Source organism: Labrus bergylta, chromosome 3 (assembly GCF_963930695.1).
Source record: "Labrus bergylta chromosome 3, fLabBer1.1, whole genome shotgun sequence".
NCBI lineage: Eukaryota > Metazoa > Chordata > Actinopteri > Labriformes > Labridae > Labrus > Labrus bergylta.
Genome location: NC_089197.1, coordinates 14657287 through 14679985, shown reverse-complemented (window position 1 = coordinate 14679985; position 22699 = coordinate 14657287). Strand labels below are relative to the sequence as shown.

Here is a 22699-nt window from a genome sequence, read left to right as displayed (position 1 = left end):
CCAGCAACAACAACAGCAACAGGCAAAACACACTCATTGCATGAAAAGCGCAAGTAGCCTGAACCCTGTCAGCAAACTCACACCTAACATTTTAAAATGTACATTTGTGTATTTATATATTTGTGATTTGGTTCAATTTGTGTCATGTTCATGAAAAAGAGAAAACTTTGAAGCACATCTGACATAAAAAACTTAAACGTACAATGTTTGAGACTCAGGTGGGCAACACAAATGTCCACTGTGGCTGCCAAGAGATGTTCTATGTAATCTCACTGACCTGTTTCTGGCTGTTTATGTCAAGAGGTTGCATACCATGCTATTAAACTGAAGGCAGCATAAGAAATGACTCATACATAATGCACACAAATCCTAATTTTGTTTGTGTTGACTTACTAGAGTTGACGGACGGGCAATTTTCACATGGATTTCCCCAGCCCTGGCCCAGGGAACAGCAGCAAGATGCCTTGGAAACGCCAACTCCGATCTCATTGGAGCAGTCCAAGCTCTCTGATGCATCACCTCGTAAACGAACATCCAGGTAGCAGCTTCCAGAGCGAGTGTCTGTACACACACACACACACACACACACACAAACACACACATGCACAAGAGAGTTCAGGTGTACAGATACTTCTGCTTGAGAATGATCAACATCCGCACCAACAGCGTGAGTTCAGAACCTGTTGAGTCTCACCTACACAGCCCACTCGTGTGGGGTTGAGTTCAAAGTCTGCAGGGCAGTTACAGTGGTAGCTTCCAGGGATGTTGACACAGATTCCATTAATACAGATGGTCGGGTCTATACACTCATTGATATCTAAGGAAAGCAGACAAAACAAAAGTCTATTTAATGTATTCATTGTTTGGAATGACAGCAAGGAAAACAGGAGACGTTTATACTGGGGTTAAAATATCTATAATTTATTGACTGCTGTGGATACATTCATTTTATAAACTCCTTCGTATTGTCTTAGCTCACTAGACACAAATACAGTTTCATTTGAGCGAGCAGTTGGATTCTGGGTTTTGACTGGCCTTACCTGTGCAGTTGCCTCCACTCCTGTCAAGTTCATAACCGATGTTACATTCACATCTAAAAAGCCCTGGGATGTTCCTGCAGCGTCCGTTGACACAGATGTCAGCAAAGGTACATTCATCTATGTCTGTAACAGATAAAGAGAGGCAGAGAGAGAGAGAGAGAGAGAGAGACCGAGAGAGAGACAGATAGAGATAGAGGGAGAGAGACAGAGAGACCCAGCTGTGAGGGATTAGTGGATCATGGGATCATGGTGGAAAATTGGCAGCCAGCAACAGGAAGTGAAGGCCGCTCACCTCTGCTAAAGAATGACAGTTCTGGGGCAAAAAAAAATGCCCAGACACATTCAGACAGACGCACACATACACTATCAGAGCTGCAGCCAAGGTTATGAAATTGTGCTCTTCCACATCATTACACTCTGCACAAGTCATTACTGTCCAGTCCTGCCTAAGTTGATGCACGGAGAACCGGACAGGTTATTTCAGGATGTTTGACACATCAGCACAATGAGGTCAGTCTGCTCATTCAATTGAATCCAGCAATGTCTTACTGTATCTCTGGGAGCATGAATCATGCTCTTTCTGCTACCAGTGATAAACGTGTTCATATGTTAACACTACAGTAGCGCAGGTTAGGTTTTTATACACCTCCTTAGTTAATAAGGTCTACATGCAATCTTACCTCATCCTTCAATTTTTTTTATTCTATATCCAAATTAAATTATCCCTGAAAAATACACTTTGCACAGTATATGAGGTTAACCTGGAGAATATAAAAGTGTAGTATTAAGGTTATGGATCTTTGGATCTATATCCCGAGTGGGGCTTAAAAGGTCCTGCAGCTTTGTTTTACTAGCTTAGGAATTAAAATCTAATGACCTGACTGAAACGAGTTTATATAAATAAAGTCAAGAAACATAATGGAAATGTATGTATCCCATTCAATCTTGTGTCTAAATATCTCATGCATTACTTAACCTGCTAACGACCGCAAGCTGTCATGAGCTAACTCTCAAGAACATTTTCTCACTTGGGCAAAGTCCGATCTAGACCGTTCTCTGCCACTGATTGGCCTGATGATAATTTTTTAACCCTTACCAGGTCAAGTCGGGAAAAATAAGCATCCTGCTCCCACCTGAAGTCTTCTTTTTCTCAAAGACACACTGTAATAGTATATATAAAAATACTGTAGATGGAAAAACAAATATGGACTGACTAAAATAAGCTATAAAAAGAACTCTTTGCTGATAAATGCAGCCTTGGTTTGCTGACTAAACTAAAAAAAGACTTTTGACTGATCCTGATGTATTTGCTTTTTTGATTTTTGTTTGCTTCTATCAAAGTGCTATGATGGAATCCACCCCACCCCACCCACTGCAAAACAAAGCAAATCCTCAGCCAAATATGAAAAGGAAACAAAGCATAATCTATTACTGTTGTCATTCCCCAAGAAATGTTCTCACGATTAAAACCACTTAGCTGCTAAGCATCCTGTGTACTTCCCCTGTCCAAAACATCATGTCATAAGTTCCACTTGAAGTCTGCCTGTTTTGGATTGGTGCTTTTTCCAAACAGGAAACCAAACATTCACCAGACCAACACCAGACCTGTTTGAATCACTCTACATAATTAATGATTTGGGCACCAATGTAGAGGTGTGGAGCCAGCATAGTCAGGAGTTTTGCTGCCTTACCTTCACAGGCTTTGCCGTCCACAGTGGGGATGAAGCCCATGTCACATTCACAGCGGTATCCTCCAGGCAGATTAAGACAGTGGCCGCTCTCACACAGGTTGCCGTTCTCTGCACACTCATCGCTGTCTGTAGTTGTCATCACATACACAAATGAAGTCCGTAAGCACATACTGCATTTGTGCATCTTTAAAAAAGCCAAAATTGTGGTTCAGATATTGGTTTGTATATGTGACCTGAGCAGTAGAATCCATCTCCAGAGAATCCTTCCTTGCATGAACAGCGATATGAACCCATGGTGTTCAGACACTCAGCGTTGTTGCTGCACATGTGTGTCCCATTGGAACACTCATCCAGGTCTGAAACACAACACACAACAGACATTCCTCAGACGGGGGGGAAATAAAAAGTGAACTGGTAGAAAAAAAGTTTTTGCCATGTATCAGTAGACTGTTTACAGCACCAGGACTCAGTAAGTGGGAAAGACTTTAGTTAGGTACTTCACCATGGAAGGTCATGGTGGAATTGTAAAGCTGATCCTATTCTAAATCTAATTCATTAACAAGCTGATCCGTCTAATATAACCAAACATATATGACGGTTGCATGTAGATGATATTTGCATAAACTGGATGATGAGCCTTAGCAGACTTGTGCACTCTCAAGTACCTTCCAAGCTATCCTTTTGTTTGGTCAATAGTTGAAAGAGGCTTTTTAATGCATCGTATTATGCATATTACTACCAAATATTACAAATATAAATACTACAATGTACTGTGATCGTTTAAGGCCTTAAGACTTACCTGTGCATTTGAGGCCGTTGCCAATCCACCCTGGAGCACAGTTACATTTAAAGCTTCCAGCTGTGTTGGTGCATGTGGCTTGCCTGTCACAATTATGGGCTCCGATCTCACACTCATTGATATCTGTCAAAGAGAAAACAAACAAGAAGTCAGGTAAGGAAACATAGACATTGCTCTGATGGTCTGGTGATTTGCATTCTCATTCCTGGGGAGTTCTTGGCTTTGGGAAGCGACTTGATGCTTGGTTTGAACTGTATAAAGACACCAGCAGGAGCAACAGCACTAAGTCTTTCTGGGTCACTGTCTTCATCCACTGAGAGTTGTATTTCAGAGCGGAGGGCATGAAGACATTCTCATGATCTCTGATACTAATAGCCTTCCTGCAGAGGTTTAATGAGCCCCGGTCTCTGGATTTTTACTGTGCGTCCAGAGAGCTCTAAAAAGGCTAAGAGGGAGAACGATATCCTTACGCTGAGGCCTTGTTCTGTCTGCGATGCCTGAACAAGAATTTCTGAGGTTATTTTAGGCAAAGATTTTCCTCTTCACCCACAGATCCACAGACACTGCACCTCTCATATGAGGCTTTTGTAAAAGCTCTCTTTAATGCATGTGTTTGGTTTTCTCACCACCCCAGATGTCAAGTTTGGAAATTCAATCTTTTCCAAATATCATTTCCATAAAAGTGTGATGTAGTAATGTGCCAACTCTACAAATAAACATTCCTTCACAGGCAGGAAAGACATTGTAATTACATCTGAACTCTGCCAATGGATGAAAAATGGAGGTACTTAGCAGACAAAGTGGTTATAAAAACACCTCTCTATATTTGTCCATCTCTTGTATGTGGCCCTCTGTTCTAATACATGAACAAAAACCAATAGAGACAATTAAATTGGCTACTATAATAATGTTCTGTTTACATCCTGCAGGTTGTTATCTAGCTATCTCAATCAAAAACAGGATTGAAAACATGGCACCGTTACAAAAAATAAACTGTATTCGCTACAACAATAATGGCTGCTAATATGAGCCAAAACAAAACACCCTGTGAAACACTGATCAACACAATACCTGGCACTGAGCTGGGAAAAAAGTAATTGTTTTAGCTTTTTTAGAGGGATTGGTCATGTTTTTTTGTGGCAGTCCCTGTACATCAAGAGAAGCCATTTTCAGAACTCAAGATGTGAGGACTTATCAGCCTGTAAGACACTTGTGTGTGTGTGTGTGTGTGTGTGTGTGTGTGTGTGTGTGTGTGTGTGTGTGTGTGTGTGTGAGGGTAGTAATTCAAAGCACTGTCAATTAGAGATTAGTGCTGCTGGTTTACAGTCTTCCCGGAGAGAGGCTTCAGTGTATTTACACTACATTTGATGAGGGGTTTCTTATGAGGGCGAATCTCCCTGGATTACAGACAAAGTGAAAGATCATTTCCCCCAAACCTTTGATGACAGAGAGCACAACAAACACTCACACATTTTCTCAATTGGAAATGTAAAATGCAAGCGTGTCAGCGATCACAGCTGGTGTCAAACAAGAGGCTTGATTTAACAAGGACTAATGCCTGACAGATGAAACATGGATAAAAAAGGGGAGAAAAGAGGGAACACATCTGCCTACCTGCCTGTCTATCTGTCTCCCAGTTTGTATGACTGCCTGGTTGCCTGTCTATATGTTTGCCACCTGTCTTGCTACATGTCGAAGACTTCATTTAGACTGCCGGGAAATCTGTTTTTTTTTTTTTTTTTTTCAAATCACATCATTAGACAGGCTGGCCGCAATGTTTGAAAGTGATCTGATTAGATTAGTGTGTCCAGACATTACAAACATACGAGTAGATTCACATTTCAAAACATGTCCACATGTGGTTTGGGTCTGAACTGCAATAACCATATTTGATGTTTTATTTTTTGGATGTTGTGACTCTAAAATCAATCTGGGTATAATCTGGATAAAGAACATAAAAATTGATTAAGGCTGCTAGTCCAAATAAGGCTTTAAAATGGCTGGTGTTCAGGCAAGTTGGACATGCAGTGATATACTACAAAAAAATCAGCAGAGTGAAAATACTTTAAAAATATTTATACCAATCCAAGCCAATCCAAGCATATACAATATTCTCAACTCTCTGCATTTAAAAGTGTCCAGGATTTTTTTCTATCTGTATCCCTGACTTTTCTGTGTATTTTGAAAATAGCATTATGCTGCTATATTAGTTTTGAAATAAGATGAATCCTAAAACTTTTCAAGTTTTTAGATGTAGTAGCCTAAATATTTAAATGTTTTGTAAAAAATAGCATATATTGCAGGGAAGTTGTAAAGTTAGCAAGCTGACACAGAAGTAGGCTTTTCGTAGAGCTAACACTGACCAGCATAACCACTGGTCATACTAGACCAATAAATATCAGTTTAGACTAATTTGCCACAATTGTGAACAATAGAATATTAGTGAATATAAAGATGTAGCGTATTAGTAGCCCAAGCAGAAAATAATCATGTAAAATTAGCAAACAAAGTAATGTCAACTAAGTACAAAATTACTTAGTTTGCTAACATAAACTAACATAAGCTACTTTTTATACCACACCATACAGAATGAATCAAACTGATTAAAACATCAGCTATTAAGGAAATGAAAAAAATAATTTTAACTGTTGAAAAAATGAAAGATATTTACAGAAAGTGAAAAAACTAAGACTGATCAGTAGCCTAACCTACACAACTAAATTAAAAGTGTGCTAACTCACACTAGCCCCCGTCTTACTGAGCAAAAGGAATATGAGACTGCAAGTTACAAGACAATATTAAAAAGTATTGTAGCGTTAGCATGAGAAGAGAGGACTCATTTAAGGTTAGAAAACTGGCTCAATTAGCTAGTAGGCTAGATTTCTTAAGTATGCTAGCCTTAGCTATTTAAACATGTCAGCTTTTTTAGTTCACGACCAAGCAGAATGCATTTCAGTGAGACTATGGCCACTGGTTTTATTTAGATAATTTAGATCATTAAAATGTTTTACAAAAGTAGCAAAAGTTTAAAAAAAAAAGTTCAGTAGAGTTTAGTTAAACAGCTCACTTTGCAATGACAAAGACTTTATAAAGTTAGCTAATTTAGCTTGCATACGTTAGCCTAACAAGCTGCTAGTGATGCAGGAGCAAGCAACACTGTTGAAGTAGTATTGAAGTAGTATCTATTCAAGTTTTGTAGCTTTTGAATTCAACCAAATATTTCTGTTGTTTTGTTTTTAAGGTAAAATAACCTTGCTTCACCCCAAATTGTTTGGCTGTGTTGTCATTTACCTAAGAGATAATAAAAGTCAACACGCTGAACACTTCACCCTGGTCTTCTCTTTAAAGCTGAGACACTCCCAGCCTTGTAAACTTTACCAGTACATCTCCACCCACTCCTGACTTTCCAAAACACAACTTAAAAAAAACAAAAGTGCTAAATAAGAATACCCGCACCCTGCCTCTAAGTGTTGTTGAATACAATTTGGGAAATCATTCTTGCGGGAGCTTCATCAACAGCTGGATCAGATGGAGCTTGAGAATACCACTCACTCATTTACACATCCAAGAAGATTCAGTCCACACATACCAACATGGTCTGATAAGCTTGTTCGACAAAGACAACCAATGTCTTGTGCATTTTGTATGTTAGAAGGGGAGCCGTTGAAGATGAGCTAGTTTTGTTTGCTTGTCTATTACAAGACATCCTGCCTGCCTGAGAGGAATTAGTGTCTTAATTCTCTGGTATTCTGAGGCTGAAATTCCAAACCTGTGAATCAGAACCGGCTGCTTTACTGCAACTCTAGCCCTCTCAAAACAAGGAATATACTGTATTGACATTTTAATGGGATTAGAATGAGCAAGAGTGTGTGCGAATGAGTTTGAAGGTCAGACAGACCTGTTTATTTGCGTTAGAAGGAGGACATGCTCCTGCTGACTGTGACTGTGACTCACTTGGATCACAGAAAGGAGGCCGGATAAGATCACTGATTGAGCTCTTACTAGCCCCCAATCCCCAAACTTTAAAGTGGCCATATAAATCAGGAATAGACTATCTCTGGCTACACTAGAAGTGAGTCAAAACTAGCATAAGACTGTATTTATGTGTTTTGGAGCAGTTTCAGGTGATTACGTGCTACAGAACTCTTCCAACCATCACGTAATGTTTAAATGACCTTAATGAAAGAGCAACAAAGGAATAAACAAAGGTGCAATGTGATGCTTGCATCTGTCAGAAAACAGTGATCTCACTGGTCCTGCTGTTTTGCTGCTAGTCCATGTGACGGTATGTTCTGTGTGTTTGTAAGCGTGTTTCTCATCTAGTCAGACAGGAGCTCTTGAATTAGTCTGAGTAATGTTAAGAGCTGCTTCTGGTTAGCCAGAATTTCATTCTCCTTCCATTCTCTCATTTCTCGCCTTTCTCTTCTACATGGTTTCACTCCTGTCTTCAACAAAACAACCTAGGCACACACACACTTCATTCACCCCTTAATCAACAGCAGTCCTCCACTGACTCACCATCCTTTCACTCCAATCATCGTTGTTCCACTGACAGGATGTTTTGTGCAGTGCAAAAATGCTCTCAAGTGTGTGTTTGTGTCTCTCACCTGTGCAGCCTGTGGTGCCCTTGCGTACAGAGTATCCCAGTTCACAGTGACAGATGAAGGATCCCTTTGTGTTCTCACAGTTCCCACTCAGACAGATGTTTGGGTTCAACTCACACTCGTCCACATCTAAACAAGGAGGGAAAACAAGAATTAAAAGAAAAAGAGTGAGAATGCTAATTTGCTAAAAACAACTGCAATAAATAAAAATCTGTTACAATAATTGAATCTGAAGAAGCTGCTGCAGATGTGGCCTGCCAGAAAGGTTCTGATGGGATATGTGTAAGCGAGTCACAAAAGATAACATAATGAACTATATGAAGGCTTTGAAATATGTTTACTTTTAATAAATAAAGCAGTAATGTGAGCATGTGTTTGTGCAGACGCGTTCAAAAGCATTTAAATCACTGATGTCAGGTTTTGTTTTCTCTCTCAGTGGAACCAGACGTCTAAATGTCATGCATTCCTCCCTGCAAACCCCAAATCACACAATGTTCGCTGTCTTTAAAATTAACAAGAACAACATTACTCTCTTCTTTCTCACACACAGCCCCGTAGATCTGACTCATTAAGTCACTTTCTCATGACTCATATCTTGGAAATCCCATTTGTTGATCATTTTGTCTTTTCAGTAAATCTCTGAGAGCTGGATCTACTTATCGCTGGGGAAGCTGCAGCGTATTATTTTATGAATTGCAATGCGAGTCGATTACCCAGGCAAGACTTCATATCCTCTGATGACATGAAACCGTCAAAGCACAGACACTGGTACGTCCCTGGGGTGTTGGTACACTGGCCACCATCGCAGATTTCTGGGCTCTCCTCACACTCATCGATATCTGAAGATTAAAGACAGAGACATTCAGATGAAACTGAAATGGGAAAATACAAAGGACAAGAAAAAAACTGTTCTTACAACGTATAATTCAGGTGGGAATGTTGAAGTAAAGTTAACCATACCCAAATATGGGTATGAAAAGAACTTCTGGTGTACATTCACTCATCTGTACTCTCTTAAATCAACAAGGTCAGTTCAGGATCCAGATGTAATTTCAGCCTATCTTCTAAACAAACTACACTGAAATTTACCCTGCACTGCCTTGATCTTTGATTCTATATCTGGATCTGCTAATTAAAGGAGTGGCAGGAGTAAGTATGAACAACATGTGAAGCCTGCCCTCAGGGGTAAAAACTTTATACCCTCTAAGCAAGAAATGCAATTTACTCGACTGATATATAAGCATTACTATCATTATTGAGTAACATTTTGAATCTGCAATCAAAAGGGCAGGTTAAGACTGTGTCTTTAGCTCTCTGCATGATTTCTTTGAGCACATTCCAGTTAAATCAAAGCATTACTCTCTATAAACCTGGTTTCTTGATCTACGGCTTCTTTCCAGCTTTTCAATGTGGTGTCTCTTAACTGTGCCCTTGATCTACTTCAGGGCTATTAGGAGGAGGTGCATTATGAATGAATATGGAATCAGAGATGCAAACACAAAACGACTTACCAGTGCAGCTTCTCAGATCCGGCATCAAGGCGTATCCGATGTGGCAGCTGCATTCATAGCTTCCCTCTGAGTTGGTGCAAAAAGTCTCACAGCCACCGTTCTCTATAGTGCACTCGTCAATGTCTGAGAGGCAAAAAAAGATTCATTAACATGATATACTGCTAGGACTTAACCTTCAGATTGTATCCATAGTAACAAAAGCAATAGCTTTGAAAGAAAGTGGTGATACATAGTTCAGTACGCACCGACACATTCCAGTCTGTTCTCAGTAGATTTGTATCCTGTGTCACAGGTACACTGGTAGCGACCAATCATGTTGACACATTGGCCGTTCCTGCACAGCCTGTCGCTCAACTCACATTCATTAATATCTGTTAAAGAAAAAGCGATAATTACATTCTATCACACATTTTTTAATGACTTGTGATGAACCATATGTTTCAAGCTAAAACAATCAGTATCATATTTTCATGATCGCTAAAAGTGGAAATCCTTAAAATCAGCAAAAGTCAGTTTATGGAATCTGTTACGTGCTCCTCGATGCTAACCAGTCGCCCTTCATAGTTTGACTGAGTAAGGCACCCATCTATGGCTGGCACTAACACCTTTTTTTCATTTTCATTTTTCTGTTGGGTCCAAGAAAGTCAATAAAAAATAAATAATAAAGGAAATTCACATCAGAAAGACCCCAACCCCAAACAACAAGTTCAAATTCATTTTTTAATCTCCCAGAAAACCAAACCAAACTGTTCAATTTAAAAGTCATTCATTTAAATACTATGGAAGTCCAAAAAACAACAATTATTCCTACTTGAAAGCTGCGGTAATTTGTTGACAATGACTTAAACAACTAATTGATTGTCAACATGGTTTAATTTGAACTTAGTAGCCATTTAAACTCCACGCCCACAAATAATTGATCAGTTAGAGCTCTTAATGGTGTATAATTATTTTAATGTCCACCCTCTTGAGAAGAATGGAGTACAATGAATACCAACAACCGGAGGTCAGTTTGTGACCGATGTTTCATTGCGGATTTCAAATCAAATGGTGATAAATGAGTCACTAGCAACGTGACATCATTGAGCACACTGTGTCACACCCCTCTGTATGACATCTGCTAAACAACCAAAGTTTATCATCATTACCATCATTTAAACAGTGCAGTTCATTGCCTCACCAAGGACAATAAGGACCATTGTCTTAGATGGGGCGAGATGGGCAGTGTTCACTGATGCTTTCATTGTTTTTATTTCTCTGGGTGGTAATAAAGACAAAAAATGAGCTTCGGGGCAGCGAGTTAGCATTAGGTCATGGACCGAAACCTTGACACACTCCATTAGGTCATCAGAGTGACACCCAGTGATTAATGCATGATCAGCCAAAGTCTATAAACTGCACGTGAGGAGTATTAAACTATACAGTGCACAAGAGAATTAAAGGTCTACTATCTTGGGGACAGAGCTAGAAATGTAAGCGTCTGTGGATCATTAGCATGCTAATAATCAAGGATGACTCACATCAGAGTCGTTAACCCAGTAAGCATGCTAATGATCCACAGAGGCTTACATTTCTCAGATGACTCAGAACCTACTCAGACAAGATGGCTGTATCTTTGTCAAATATCCTACGAGTACAAGTAAGGCCAGACATTTCAGATCTTGTTTTTTAAAGGCATATGAACAGAAGAAGATAGAGTATCACTCAAACAAATACAAAAAACAATCACTTTTTTTTCTTTTTTTTCAGGACCTAACGAAAGGTCAAATTATAAGCACGCACGTTTTAAAGCTGCTGTAAATCAATTTTTCCTCCAACGATTTTCTTTTGTTTTTATCATGCTGAGATCTAAGTAGACATTTATGTTGCAAACATAGATGAAGTCACACACACACATGGTCCTGAGTTCATATCAGCCCATGTGTTAGAGAACATCTATCTCACACGTACAGAGCCCTGACTCTGACACTCTCACCCCTGATCGGCCCCACTGAGGCCACACACAGAGGCAGACGGAGGGAGGTACCATGAAAAGCACACTTCTCTTTCAGACTGCCTGCTCTGTGACAACGTCTCAACCTCTGCACGTCTTTTCTCATTCTTCGGTCTTTCTTTCATCTCCAAAGAAAATAAAGTCGAAACCATACTCAAGCACAAAAACAATTCTCAAAGAAAGAAGATTAGAAAAAGGTTTAGAGAAGAAGTGTCTGCCAGACTCTCCTCTCTGATGATGATCATCACTCACCTAGACAGGCCGAACCATCAGTGGCGATCTCGTGTCCTTCAGGGCAAATGCACTGGAAGCTGCCCTCTGTGTTTTCACATTCACCTCCACGGCACAGCAGAGGGTTTCTCTCACACTCATCGATGTCTAGAGGTGAAAGAAAGCACTCATATTCAGTACAGACAAAGACACAGGTAGAGCGTAGGGTTGTCATGACTACAGAATTTTAAATTTGGAGACAGTACTAGAGAAATAAAACGATATCGATACCTCAAACTATATCGATAACTCAAACCACAGCAAAGAAAAAAGTCCTCTGCCCCTTATTGAACTGACCCAACTGCTCTCTCTCTCTGCTTCCCTTGCAGCAGCTTTGGTTTAAGACTGATGATCTGTACTTTCTTTATAAACTACTGCGCCTTTAGATAGTATCTCTCATTAAACAGAGATATTGTATTTTTTAAAACAAGTTGTATCAAACATTATGAAAGTATTGAAAATTCTAACGACCAAGAAAATCATTGAAACACATTTTTTGAATTTCCAATGAAGCCCATCAGATTCAAATATTCTAATTTGTGTTTATTTTTCCAAAGCCAGCTTCAGGACGCTCTGGCACAACTACAGGTCAAATTCATCTCTGTTACACCGTAATCTTGTTCATGAGATTAAGAGAGGTTAAGGGAAAGAAATTTACAGCTTTGTGCTTGGCAGGGGGGACAAAATAATAAATTTTTAAGAAAAAATGTTCAAAAAGGGTTTGTACTTGTTAGTTGTTTTCCTTAGCCTGCTCGTCCAGTCAGTCCAGACGGCTCTTGATTGCAACCCAGCCTACGTTATTTCCAACACCAGCTGCTTTTGTGGCCACAGCGTGCGAGTAAATTTGTCTCGCCAATTTTGGCCTCACGGCGGCTTTACGCCAACAAAAGTATTGAGACTCTCCATTTTGTGTGTACGATTTCTCCCAAGAATTTAATCAAACGGCGTCGAAAAGGCAGCCCAGAGCAAAAAATAGAGCATCAAGTATTTTCACAGATGGCAGAACATTAGGAGTTTAGCTTCATATATAAAAAAAATCGTATTCCTGGGTAGATGATTGTGTTCCCCGCATATATGCAGTTTAAAAATGTAATAAAGAACAATTATCTTGAAGACTTTATGGCGCAGTTTTGCAAAGCAATTGTGACGACACCTGGAGTGTGCGGACTAGACCATTTCAAAACTTGCAGAGGTTACATAAAGTCTCTTTAATTCTCCTTCTCTCTAACACGACCACATTTATATACAAATGCACACAGCCTGGAAATTTCAGATGACATCAGACGTCTAAACAGAGAGTTTCAGGTCTGGCATGTTCGCCTAAGCACCTCATCCAGAGCTTACTGCCCATGAGGGAGCGAGGAAGAGACGGCAGGGTTGTGATGGGGACTTGGATTGTGCGGCAGGCTTTCCCTAAACTTTATAGGTTGGCAAAGCTTTTCTTCTGCTCTCAGAAGATGCCACTTAAACAGGGTGTGCTTGAGAGCCTTTAAGGAGATCGGGTTTCTAATTCATGTCCAAAAAGACTTCATGATTTCATGTTAAGCAGCGCTGCCTCTGCATGTAACTGGACTAAATCGTCTTGAGCAGAAGAATTTACTAAATGTGTGTATTTATAGGGTCTGCAGGTGTTGGTGTGTCAGAGTCTGTCACTCACCCATGCAATTCTTCATCATCATGAAGCCACTTTCATAGCCTTCGAAGCACTCGCATTCAAAATCTCCTGGTGTGTTAAGACACCTGCCTTGTCCACACAGGTCCGGGGAGATGCGGCACTCGTCGATGTCTGAAGGGAAAGAAATGCAACAAAACTCAGACACAAAGAACGTTCCTTTAAAAGAGCACAGGAGATCCCTCAGAGAGCTACTCTGGTTTATTTTAAACTCAGAGACGGAGGAGATATGGTGAAAAGGATTAGTAGTCAAAGAAACTAAGCGATCCTTTGCAATGTTAGGCAAACAAAGCATAAATTCTCAAAAGGTTACAACATAAATGAAGGCTATAAAATGAGATCAAGAGCTGAATTGAAGATGGTTCATGCAGACTTGACTCTTCAAACAGATTCTTCTCAAGTCTAAAGCTAAAGGCCTCATCTCTTTTGAATTTAATCCACATTTTCAAACACTTAACAAAAAGACTCTGGGCTGGGATCTCACTCATGTTAAAAGGTCCCAGATATCATTTACTTACTAAGAGCCTATAAATTATTTGAGAATAAATGCATGGCAGTGGAATTTAAACCTAAAGCTATGTGTGCACATTTAAGCAGAGGAGTAATGTAGCTAAGCAGACTACAGGGACTGGCTCCAACAAGTCCAAAGCAGCCAGACTGCCATTAGACCGAATGAGCTGGATGTAGGCAAAAGCTTAACACCACTTTGCTGTAATCAGTGTTGGGAGAGGGGTTCAGAAAGGGAGGGGGACTGATGGAGTGTGGTTCGACTTGTGAGGATACAATGGAGTTAAGATATTGTCATAGCTGATGTTGAGCAAACACTGCAGCCAAAAACAGCAGCTACATGTATACACGCTCTTCTAACAACTGAAGAATGAACCATTTCTGAATTAATGAGCTTGGAAGTACTCATCAGTTAGACTGCATCAGAAAATAATGGAATATGTCCTTTTTTCAGAAGATGCCAAAACACCAAAGAGTAAATAAACAAGAAAAAGAAACGAGAATATAAACTGTGAAAAACAACACATAATCACATTGGAGAAGTAGTCAGCATGTTTGTTTTTACAAGTACTTAAAAGTTGACTGAAGCATCAAATTGTTGTTGATTAATTTCTTGAACTGAACCACTTAACAGCAAACTGCTTCAGTCAGTAATTCTCACCAGTGCAATTTCTCTCATCCGAGTCCAGGGCGTAGCCGTTATCACAGCGACAGCGGAAGCTCCCGATTGTGTTTCTACACCTTCCATTTGAGCAGAGGGTGTTTATCATCCTGCATTCATTTATATCTAAAGTAAAGAGCAGAAACACAGGTGAAAGAACGGTCAGGAAACGACTCAGTGAGTTTGATCCGGTCTGTGGATGTCACCTTACCTTTAAGGAAAGGTCTGCCGTTGATGAAGTCGCCCCTGTGTGAGAAGCCTGGGCCTCGAGGACAGAGCTGGGTGTAGTCCGGAGTTCCCTTCTCAGGACATTCATCACACTCGGGGCCCCAGGCTACACCCACCGAGCAGCAGCAGGCGTCCACACGGTGCTTCCCTGAGATAGGAGTCCCACAGCGCTCGTCCTCATGGGTGAGGTAACACTGCTCTGTGCGCAGGTCTGGAAAACCACAGACGCATTATTTACATATTAGTTTACATTAAAGATAGATGAACCAGGTCTAGCTCCACTACATCTATGCTGCACCCACCAATGCACGTCCTGCCACTGACATCCACAGTCATTCCAGGAGGGCACTGGCAGAAGAAGGAGCCTGGCGTGTTGATGCACTTTCCATTGATACACACTCCGGGAAACACTTGACACTCATCCACATCTGACAGTCAGAAGAGAAAAACCAGAGCAGGATCAACAACAGCTCCAGTGTTTCAAGTCCCTCACATTAAACACAAGCGGTCTGAATTTCTGTGTCTACATGGACGTTACCTTCACAGACATTTCCTTTCACTCGAGCTAAGCCTTTACCACAGATTGGATCTGAGAATGTTCAAAGCACACAATACAGTGTCATTCAATGCTGGTAACTGGTAAAATCAGAATGTGGTTAGAAAAGTGTGTATATTTGTCATTTCACCTTTTTCACATTTGGCACACGGGCTGTTCCAGGCCTCTCCAAGCGTAGCGCAGCAGTGTGACTTCAGAGTCGCCCCATTGATGTTGACCTCACAGCGATCATTCACTATCTTCAACCAGCATGTGCTCTTAGTTGTCTCTGTTTTATGAAACAAAACCTCTACTTACTACACATTTATGTAGAAATAGATAGCATGTGTTGTAATGTGTGAAATCAAATCATTTTTGATTATAGCCAAACATTAAGAGAGACAGCTGTGTGCTGTTTAAGCCCATTTTGTCCAGGACTTCATCATATCTACATCAGTCATTTGTGAAAAAGATCACTAGTTTTACTCCTTGAGTTCATTCAAGTGTTTCAAGTTTCAGATCTATTTTGCCTGGAAACAAGAAACTCCTGCACACAGCCATCTCCACCTGCAATTATGGGAAATCTGACAAGAATGTAACCACCTTCATCAGGTTACTTTACAAATGAATAGGAGCGACTATCTTTGCCTCATTAATTAAAAACTCATTTTAAATGTAGGAAATATTAACATGGCATCACAGGCCTGTCATTTATATAGATAGAAATCATGTGTTCACAGCAGCCTTCATCAATATTTTCAATATATCAAATATCCGACTGAAGCTGCAAGAAAACTTGAAGACATGTCCACTAGAGTCTGTCTCCAGGAGTTTATTTTGCTTAAAAGTTATGGAAAGAGCGGGGTGCTGGTGGCGCTCAAGGCTGTCGTCTCAAGCGGACGGCCCGGGTTCGCCTCCCGCCTGTGGCCTCTCTCCCGCATGTCATTCCCCACTCTCTCTCTCCCTGGTTTCTGACTCTATCCACTGTCCTTCTATCCATTAAAGGCACAAAAAGCCCAAAAATAAATCTTGAAAAAAAAAAAAAAAAAAAAAGTTATGGAAAGAGCTTGATTTTGGTGATGATATAAAACTCAAACAACACAAAGTTTACTTACCGATACACTCCAGTCCAGAGCTGTCTAGAGAACTGCCGAGTGTACACAAACACACATAGGAGCCTGGGCTGTTCATACAGTCTCCATTAATACACGGGCTAGACTTACATTCATCCACATCTGAAGGAGACAAAAACACACCCCACATTTTTCCCCCATTAAATTGTCTATCTCTCATTCTTCTAAAAATGCAGACATAGTACATGCAGTGATGAAATGTGTTACAGAACGAAGGAGTTTCTGACCCTCGCAGATGTCTGTCTCAGGATCAAACCGGTATCCTTTGGGGCACTGACAGGTGAAACTGCCAGGTGTGTTCCTGCACAGACCGTTTTCACACAGCAGTCTGTTCATCAGACACTCGTCAATATCTAAGGATAAAAACACAGCAGAGACAATTGATGACTTTCCTCACCTTGGCTTTGTGAGGGTTGTAATTCTTAATTTTCTTGGCGGATGAGGACTTTGAGAACAGTGAACCTACCAACACAGTTTTTGCCCGTCAGGTCTACTTCAAATCCTTCATTGCAGGCACATTTGAAGGTCCTCAACATATTCTCACACACGCCATTCTGGCATATGTCAGGGTCGAGTGCACACTCGTTTATATCTGTAAAGGCACAAAACATTATCGAAGGAATAGAGCTCAAGTAATGATCACATTTCATTTATCGAACTTAGTTTGGTCCATTATGATATCAATGAAAAATACAAATGATGATTCTGAGTTCTTTACCTCTTCCATCACCAGTTATGCCACCCCCATTGGGGCACAGAGCCAGGAACTCAGCTGCAAAAAAGAAAAAAAAAAGCACAGCTCAGTTGATAAAGAGAAGAAATTACAGTGTTTCAGAAACTTTCACATTTTCCAAAATCTAAGAGATCTCAAGAGGAATCATTAAATAGCATGTCATTATCCATTTCCATGCTTTCTCATTAAGCCTGGATGTATAATAAAACCACCTCCTTAACGTGGTGCAGCGCTGGCATCTTTTGATACAGAAACTTTAATTTGCAGGACTAATGACAAGTGACTGTGTGTGTGTGTGTGTGTGTGTGTGTGTGTGTGTGTGTGTGTGTGTGTGTGTGTGTGTGTGTGTGTGTGTGTGTGTGTGTGTGTGTGTGTGTGTGTGTGTGTGTGTCTGCATCTGTGGAGGATGTCAATGACTTTTAACAATAGGAGTTTCTGTCTTCTTACCCTCGTTTCTGATCTTGTCATTTTGTCATGTATGTGTCTTAAATCAAACACAAGCTCTTTGTTTTTATGTGTGTGTTTCTGTTACAGGCAGCAGGAGGTTGCTCCACATGTATAAAGGGTGGAGTGATTTGAATATCCGTACCAGAGCTTTGTGGTGGGCAGGGTTGGCAGGGTTCTCCGTAGGCGTACTCTGTGCTGGCGCAGCAGCACTCCGACTTGGTCACAGCTCCAAATAAAGGCCTAACACACTGCCCTCGCTTGTAGCCACCATAACAAGAACTGCGCATATGCGTGTCTGTTTTGGGGAAAATGAGACAGACGGAGTTTGTGAGAAACGCAGATGAAGCAAGAGATCTGGAAAGAGGGTAGAGATGGATTGAAAAAAGAGAGGAGGGAGGCAAGGGTCCATGGCTCCAATAAACAACAACACTGGCAAAACAAACGGCTGTTCTCTCTCCATAATATCCTGGGATTTGAAGCATTCTCGTGCGCTGATATCATCCTGTAGAAAAGTCACCCAGACTGAACAACAGCATTTCAACACTTCCAGCACAATACACAAAGAAATGTCATTTACGGGGGATATAGGAATGTTGCAAATAAATAGTTCCTGAGTGCCAGTCCAGGAGATTGGAGCACAAGGAGGCAGGACAACATTTATCAAAACTGATCAAAACATGCTGACTAATGATAATGAGCATGTGTTTGCAGCAGGTAAACAGGATGGGATGTTTGTGGTAAAGTTTATTAAAATGTCATTTTGTCACTTTCAGTTTAGCTGAATTTCTCACTCAACTGGAAAATATTTGTACCGAGGTTCTAGCTCAAATAAATAAGACAGCTGGGAGATGAAACCTCGCAAATTGAGACAAACATTTTGATAAAAGCTTCGTCAGATCAGAGAAAATAAATTTAAACCTAAACATGTGTGTTTGTAGAAAACAGCTGGAAGTACCATTTCTTTCCCGAACTTAGTCAAAGACATTTTTTAATCAGACACATTTTAAAGAATAAATCTGGACAAATTTGCTTGTATGACTTACGAAATGCATGACTGTAAAGCTTCTTCATGAAGTGAGGGAGTTAGATGGACAAATGAACACATCAACACATTCAAATTGTACTCACCAACACAGACCCGTCCATCCAGGCCAACAGCCATCCCGGCCATACACTCACAGCGGAAGGATCCCTCCGTGTTGAGGCAGTGGCCGTTCATACACATTCCTGGAGTCTCACACTCATCAATGTCTACAAACAGATGCAGAGAATTATTCATTCAAACATTTCTGTCCTAAAAATGAATGGTCAGAGGCCAGAAACAATTTAAAGTAAACCATTTCCTGCTGAAAATGTAGTTGCTAAAGTCCCCCAGATACTGGGTTTATTAAGAACACAGCCAAGGGGCGCAGATGGCCTAACGGTTAGATCGCCCCAGAGGCTAAAATCCTTCAAGCGGGCGGCCCGGTTTCAAGCACGACCTGTGGTTCCTTTCCCTCATCTCTCCCCAGTTTCCTACTCTATCCACTGTCCGATCGAATAAAGGCAAAAAGCCCCAAAATAAATCACAAGTTTCCTCAACTACGAAAAAATGTGTTTCCTTGACCTTGATCTCTAACAATAATTATCATAATGAGCATGAACAATGATAGGACGTGCACATATCTAGTGTGTGTTCTGAGTGGGTGTGTAAGGGGAAAACCAAGACTGCAGATGGAGATGAAGAGGCCCCAGGGCCCCTTTTAGACTACACAGTTCATTAATGACTGCATACATCAGCACACTTCACCCACACCCTGCTCTCCTGTTTATTTATTCTGCCCTGACTTAACCAGGTCAGTGTCTCTGAGATCAAACGTCTGTATCTGCAGCGTTGTGGAACAAGATGGTGGAAATAAAAAAGAGTTTTCTTCCAAGGACATTTGTTGATTGAAGGTTAAAATGTTACAGTAATTTTAACAGTCTCTGTTAGAGCAATATGACAAAATTGTTGGTCAAATACTATGTGACACACAAGTTTTTGTCTCCCGATCAAACAGCTGACCATTGTTGCTTGTCGTGTCAATTTTAAAAGGCTCAATCTCGTTTCATTGCCCTGAATAATTTTAGGAAGGCTGTCTGCTGGAATCTGAAAAAAGGCGGGCCCAAACTATCCCCAGTCCAGCTGGCTTGCCAGGATGCTGAGGGATTTTTCCGTGGTTTTTAAGGGGATTTTTGGCTTGTTGTTTAATGCTGGAATAATAGAAGTACTAACATTACAGAGAGGTTAGCTAGCTAAAAATACAGGTCGAATAACAGTTGACTCAAAGTATATTCTGGTGGTGTAGAGACGTGATTTTAATAATCCGTCAGTCCGTGGGCTGTCTGAGAAACACACCTACACACATGCGTCCACTCGTGTCCAGCAGGAATCCAGGTTTACAGATGCACTTGAAGCTGCCATCTTCATTGATACACAATCCATTGAGGCACATATTCCTGATCAGACACTCATCCTGGTCTGTGATTGAACACACACACACATTGAAAGATTGGTAAACAGTGCATTAAGACATAAAGATACAATGGTTACAGGCACATACTGGTGGTTTTGCATGGTTGAGTCCGATAACAGTACATTTTATACATGTTTCCTTTATGACCGTCTTGACAATCAGTTTGTCACAGAGCTTGATTGAGCTCAATTGAAGTCATATTGTTGCTGTCTAACAATGCATTAGCAAGCTAACACTATTTTCAAAACCCTTCGTAGTAGATTTCAGTTCTCTAACATTAAGGAACTGGATGTTGAACACCAAAAGATTACATCGGCGAGCTACAAATTCTGATAGAAAATCAAGTCTAGAAGAAAAACACAAAGAAAACACATAAATCTGTGAAAAATGTGGAGAATTGAGCAGCCAACTCTGTCATTTTGGATTTTGAACCATTCCTGAGCAACAGGCAAAATTTTACAATACACCCCCGACTGACAACCTAATTCCTACATATACATAATAGAATGTGACATAAGAAAACAAGAGTATTCTCAATCAGAATTGGTATTTGTAGCTGCTCTAAACAGCCAACTATGGTCGGCTTGGTCCAACACTGTTATCAATACTTCAAAGCCGTGTTTTAAAAAATCTGGGAAAACTGCATATTTTCACACAGCCTATCCTTGAAGGCATTTATAAAGTTGCCTACACTTGTTCCCAAGAAAAAGTGACATAAATAAATGTGTCTAGAATAAAAAATAAAGAGCCAGAGAGAGTAAAGGCAAGGAATGGGGTTAGAGTTCACTGGCAGCTCAATGGGAAAAAGGGTGTTCTGTGATAAACTACCTAGCTAAAGCAAGTTTAATAGCATTGCAAGTTTTCAACACTTTATAAAAACTAAAATTAGCTGAAAAATGTGGATGCATGGGTCCTTTGGAAAAAATCAGTGATATAAAATGAGTATATTTTGCACTAAATGGGCTAAAACACACAAAACCACCAGCATGATCCTTTAAAATGACATCTCTTACAGAACATTCCTTCAACAGGCATTGGTATTAAATAACCTCACTCAAGAGATCCATGGCCCATTAAACCTAAACATTACACATGCTGACGTTATGACGGAATGCTACACTTTAAAAATGTCTGTACTCTATAAATGTAAAACTTGACAGACCTTGACAGTTCTTGCCATCTGATGAAATCTCAAAGCCAGCATTGCAGACACAGTGGAAGCTTCCCACTGTGTTTACACAGCGGCCGTTGTTGCAGATTCGACCGTTGGCCACACACTCATCCAGATCTAGCAGAAATAAACAAATGGTGTTGTAAACACATACATCCTCTTTAAGTGTGTGTTCGTGTGTGCGTTGTGTGCTTGTGTGTGTGTGTGTGTGTAACCTCGGCACTCTGTTCTGGTTGCTGTTGTCTGGAATCCAGCGGGGCACTGACAGATGTAAGACCCGGGCGTGTTCACACACTCTCCATGTGCACAAGGGTTTCGCTCACATTCGTCGTCATCTTTAAAAGAAACATAAAGCTCATTACATTTTTCCGTCTTTAATTTTCTCCATGCTCTCCGGTGGGGTCAGAAACTTCTTCCTCAATCTGTCAGTTCTTACCTACGCATTCTCCTCGCGAATCCAACTTGAAGCCCATGTTGCACTCACAGCGATATCCAACGCCTGGCATCGGAATACACCTACCATTCAGGCAGAGGTTGCGATAGGCCTGGCACATGTTGGTGATGTTCTGAGTTTGGATAACGGGACCTAACAGAAACATTTACACACATGCATCATGGATGGATCACAAATTGGTTTCATAAAAAAAAGATTACAGAAAAAATGACATATTAGGAGAGAAGTTGTGAAGGAAACTTTACATTTCAATTGCCCCGAATATGGAAGAATAGTTTTTAAAAAGCATTGCCAAACACAATACATCTAAACTGTACTAGAATCTGGCAGGACCTTCCATTATTTACATTGAGGCACTGCTGTTAGCATAAACTTGGCCAAACGATGAAAATGATTTAAGAGGAAATGTTGTTGCACAAGATTTTGAAAATGGCTCATTTGACTCTGGACATAGTTGAGTATGCAATTATGAAAGAATGTCCTCTTTCAGATCGTATATTTTCTGCACATTCACTTAGGATTTGTTAGTACCGACACTCAAATAAAGTAGGGAACTCTATATTAGGAAACAACCAAGACTTAGTCGAAGGTCAAGTTTCCCTTCATTAACATGTGACTTTTTAGCTAAATGGCATGAAACAGAAAAGTGCATTGGGAAGCCAAGCAACGCCAATCCACTGATTCACACCAGGAATTGTGACTTATTAGCTTTGACGGCCTAAATGTAAACTTTGAAGAATTCATTTATAAGTAGA

The 22699-nt window shown here is 40.4% G+C and overlaps 1 protein-coding gene across 1 annotated transcript in view; it reads right to left on the bottom strand.

Moving 5' to 3' along the window:
- fbn1 (fibrillin 1) overlaps positions 1–22699 on the bottom strand; it is a 60759-nt gene that overhangs the window by 21007 nt on the left and 17053 nt on the right. The window contains exons 12-38 of the mRNA XM_065952781.1: positions 21927–22076; positions 21706–21825; positions 21482–21607; positions 20202–20324; positions 18953–19075; positions 17967–18119; positions 17363–17416; positions 17111–17236; positions 16872–16997; positions 16627–16746; positions 15663–15800; positions 15515–15565; positions 15279–15404; positions 14960–15187; positions 14749–14874; positions 13566–13694; positions 11891–12016; positions 9891–10016; positions 9646–9768; positions 8848–8973; positions 8138–8263; positions 3531–3653; positions 2965–3087; positions 2732–2857; positions 1041–1163; positions 695–817; positions 394–561 (exon numbers count right to left, since the gene is read on the bottom strand). Coding sequence (XP_065808853.1) covers positions 394–561; positions 695–817; positions 1041–1163; positions 2732–2857; positions 2965–3087; positions 3531–3653; positions 8138–8263; positions 8848–8973; positions 9646–9768; positions 9891–10016; positions 11891–12016; positions 13566–13694; positions 14749–14874; positions 14960–15187; positions 15279–15404; positions 15515–15565; positions 15663–15800; positions 16627–16746; positions 16872–16997; positions 17111–17236; positions 17363–17416; positions 17967–18119; positions 18953–19075; positions 20202–20324; positions 21482–21607; positions 21706–21825; positions 21927–22076 — 3432 coding nt within the window. The remainder of the gene's footprint in view (positions 1–393; positions 562–694; positions 818–1040; positions 1164–2731; positions 2858–2964; positions 3088–3530; positions 3654–8137; positions 8264–8847; positions 8974–9645; positions 9769–9890; positions 10017–11890; positions 12017–13565; positions 13695–14748; positions 14875–14959; positions 15188–15278; positions 15405–15514; positions 15566–15662; positions 15801–16626; positions 16747–16871; positions 16998–17110; positions 17237–17362; positions 17417–17966; positions 18120–18952; positions 19076–20201; positions 20325–21481; positions 21608–21705; positions 21826–21926; positions 22077–22699) is intronic.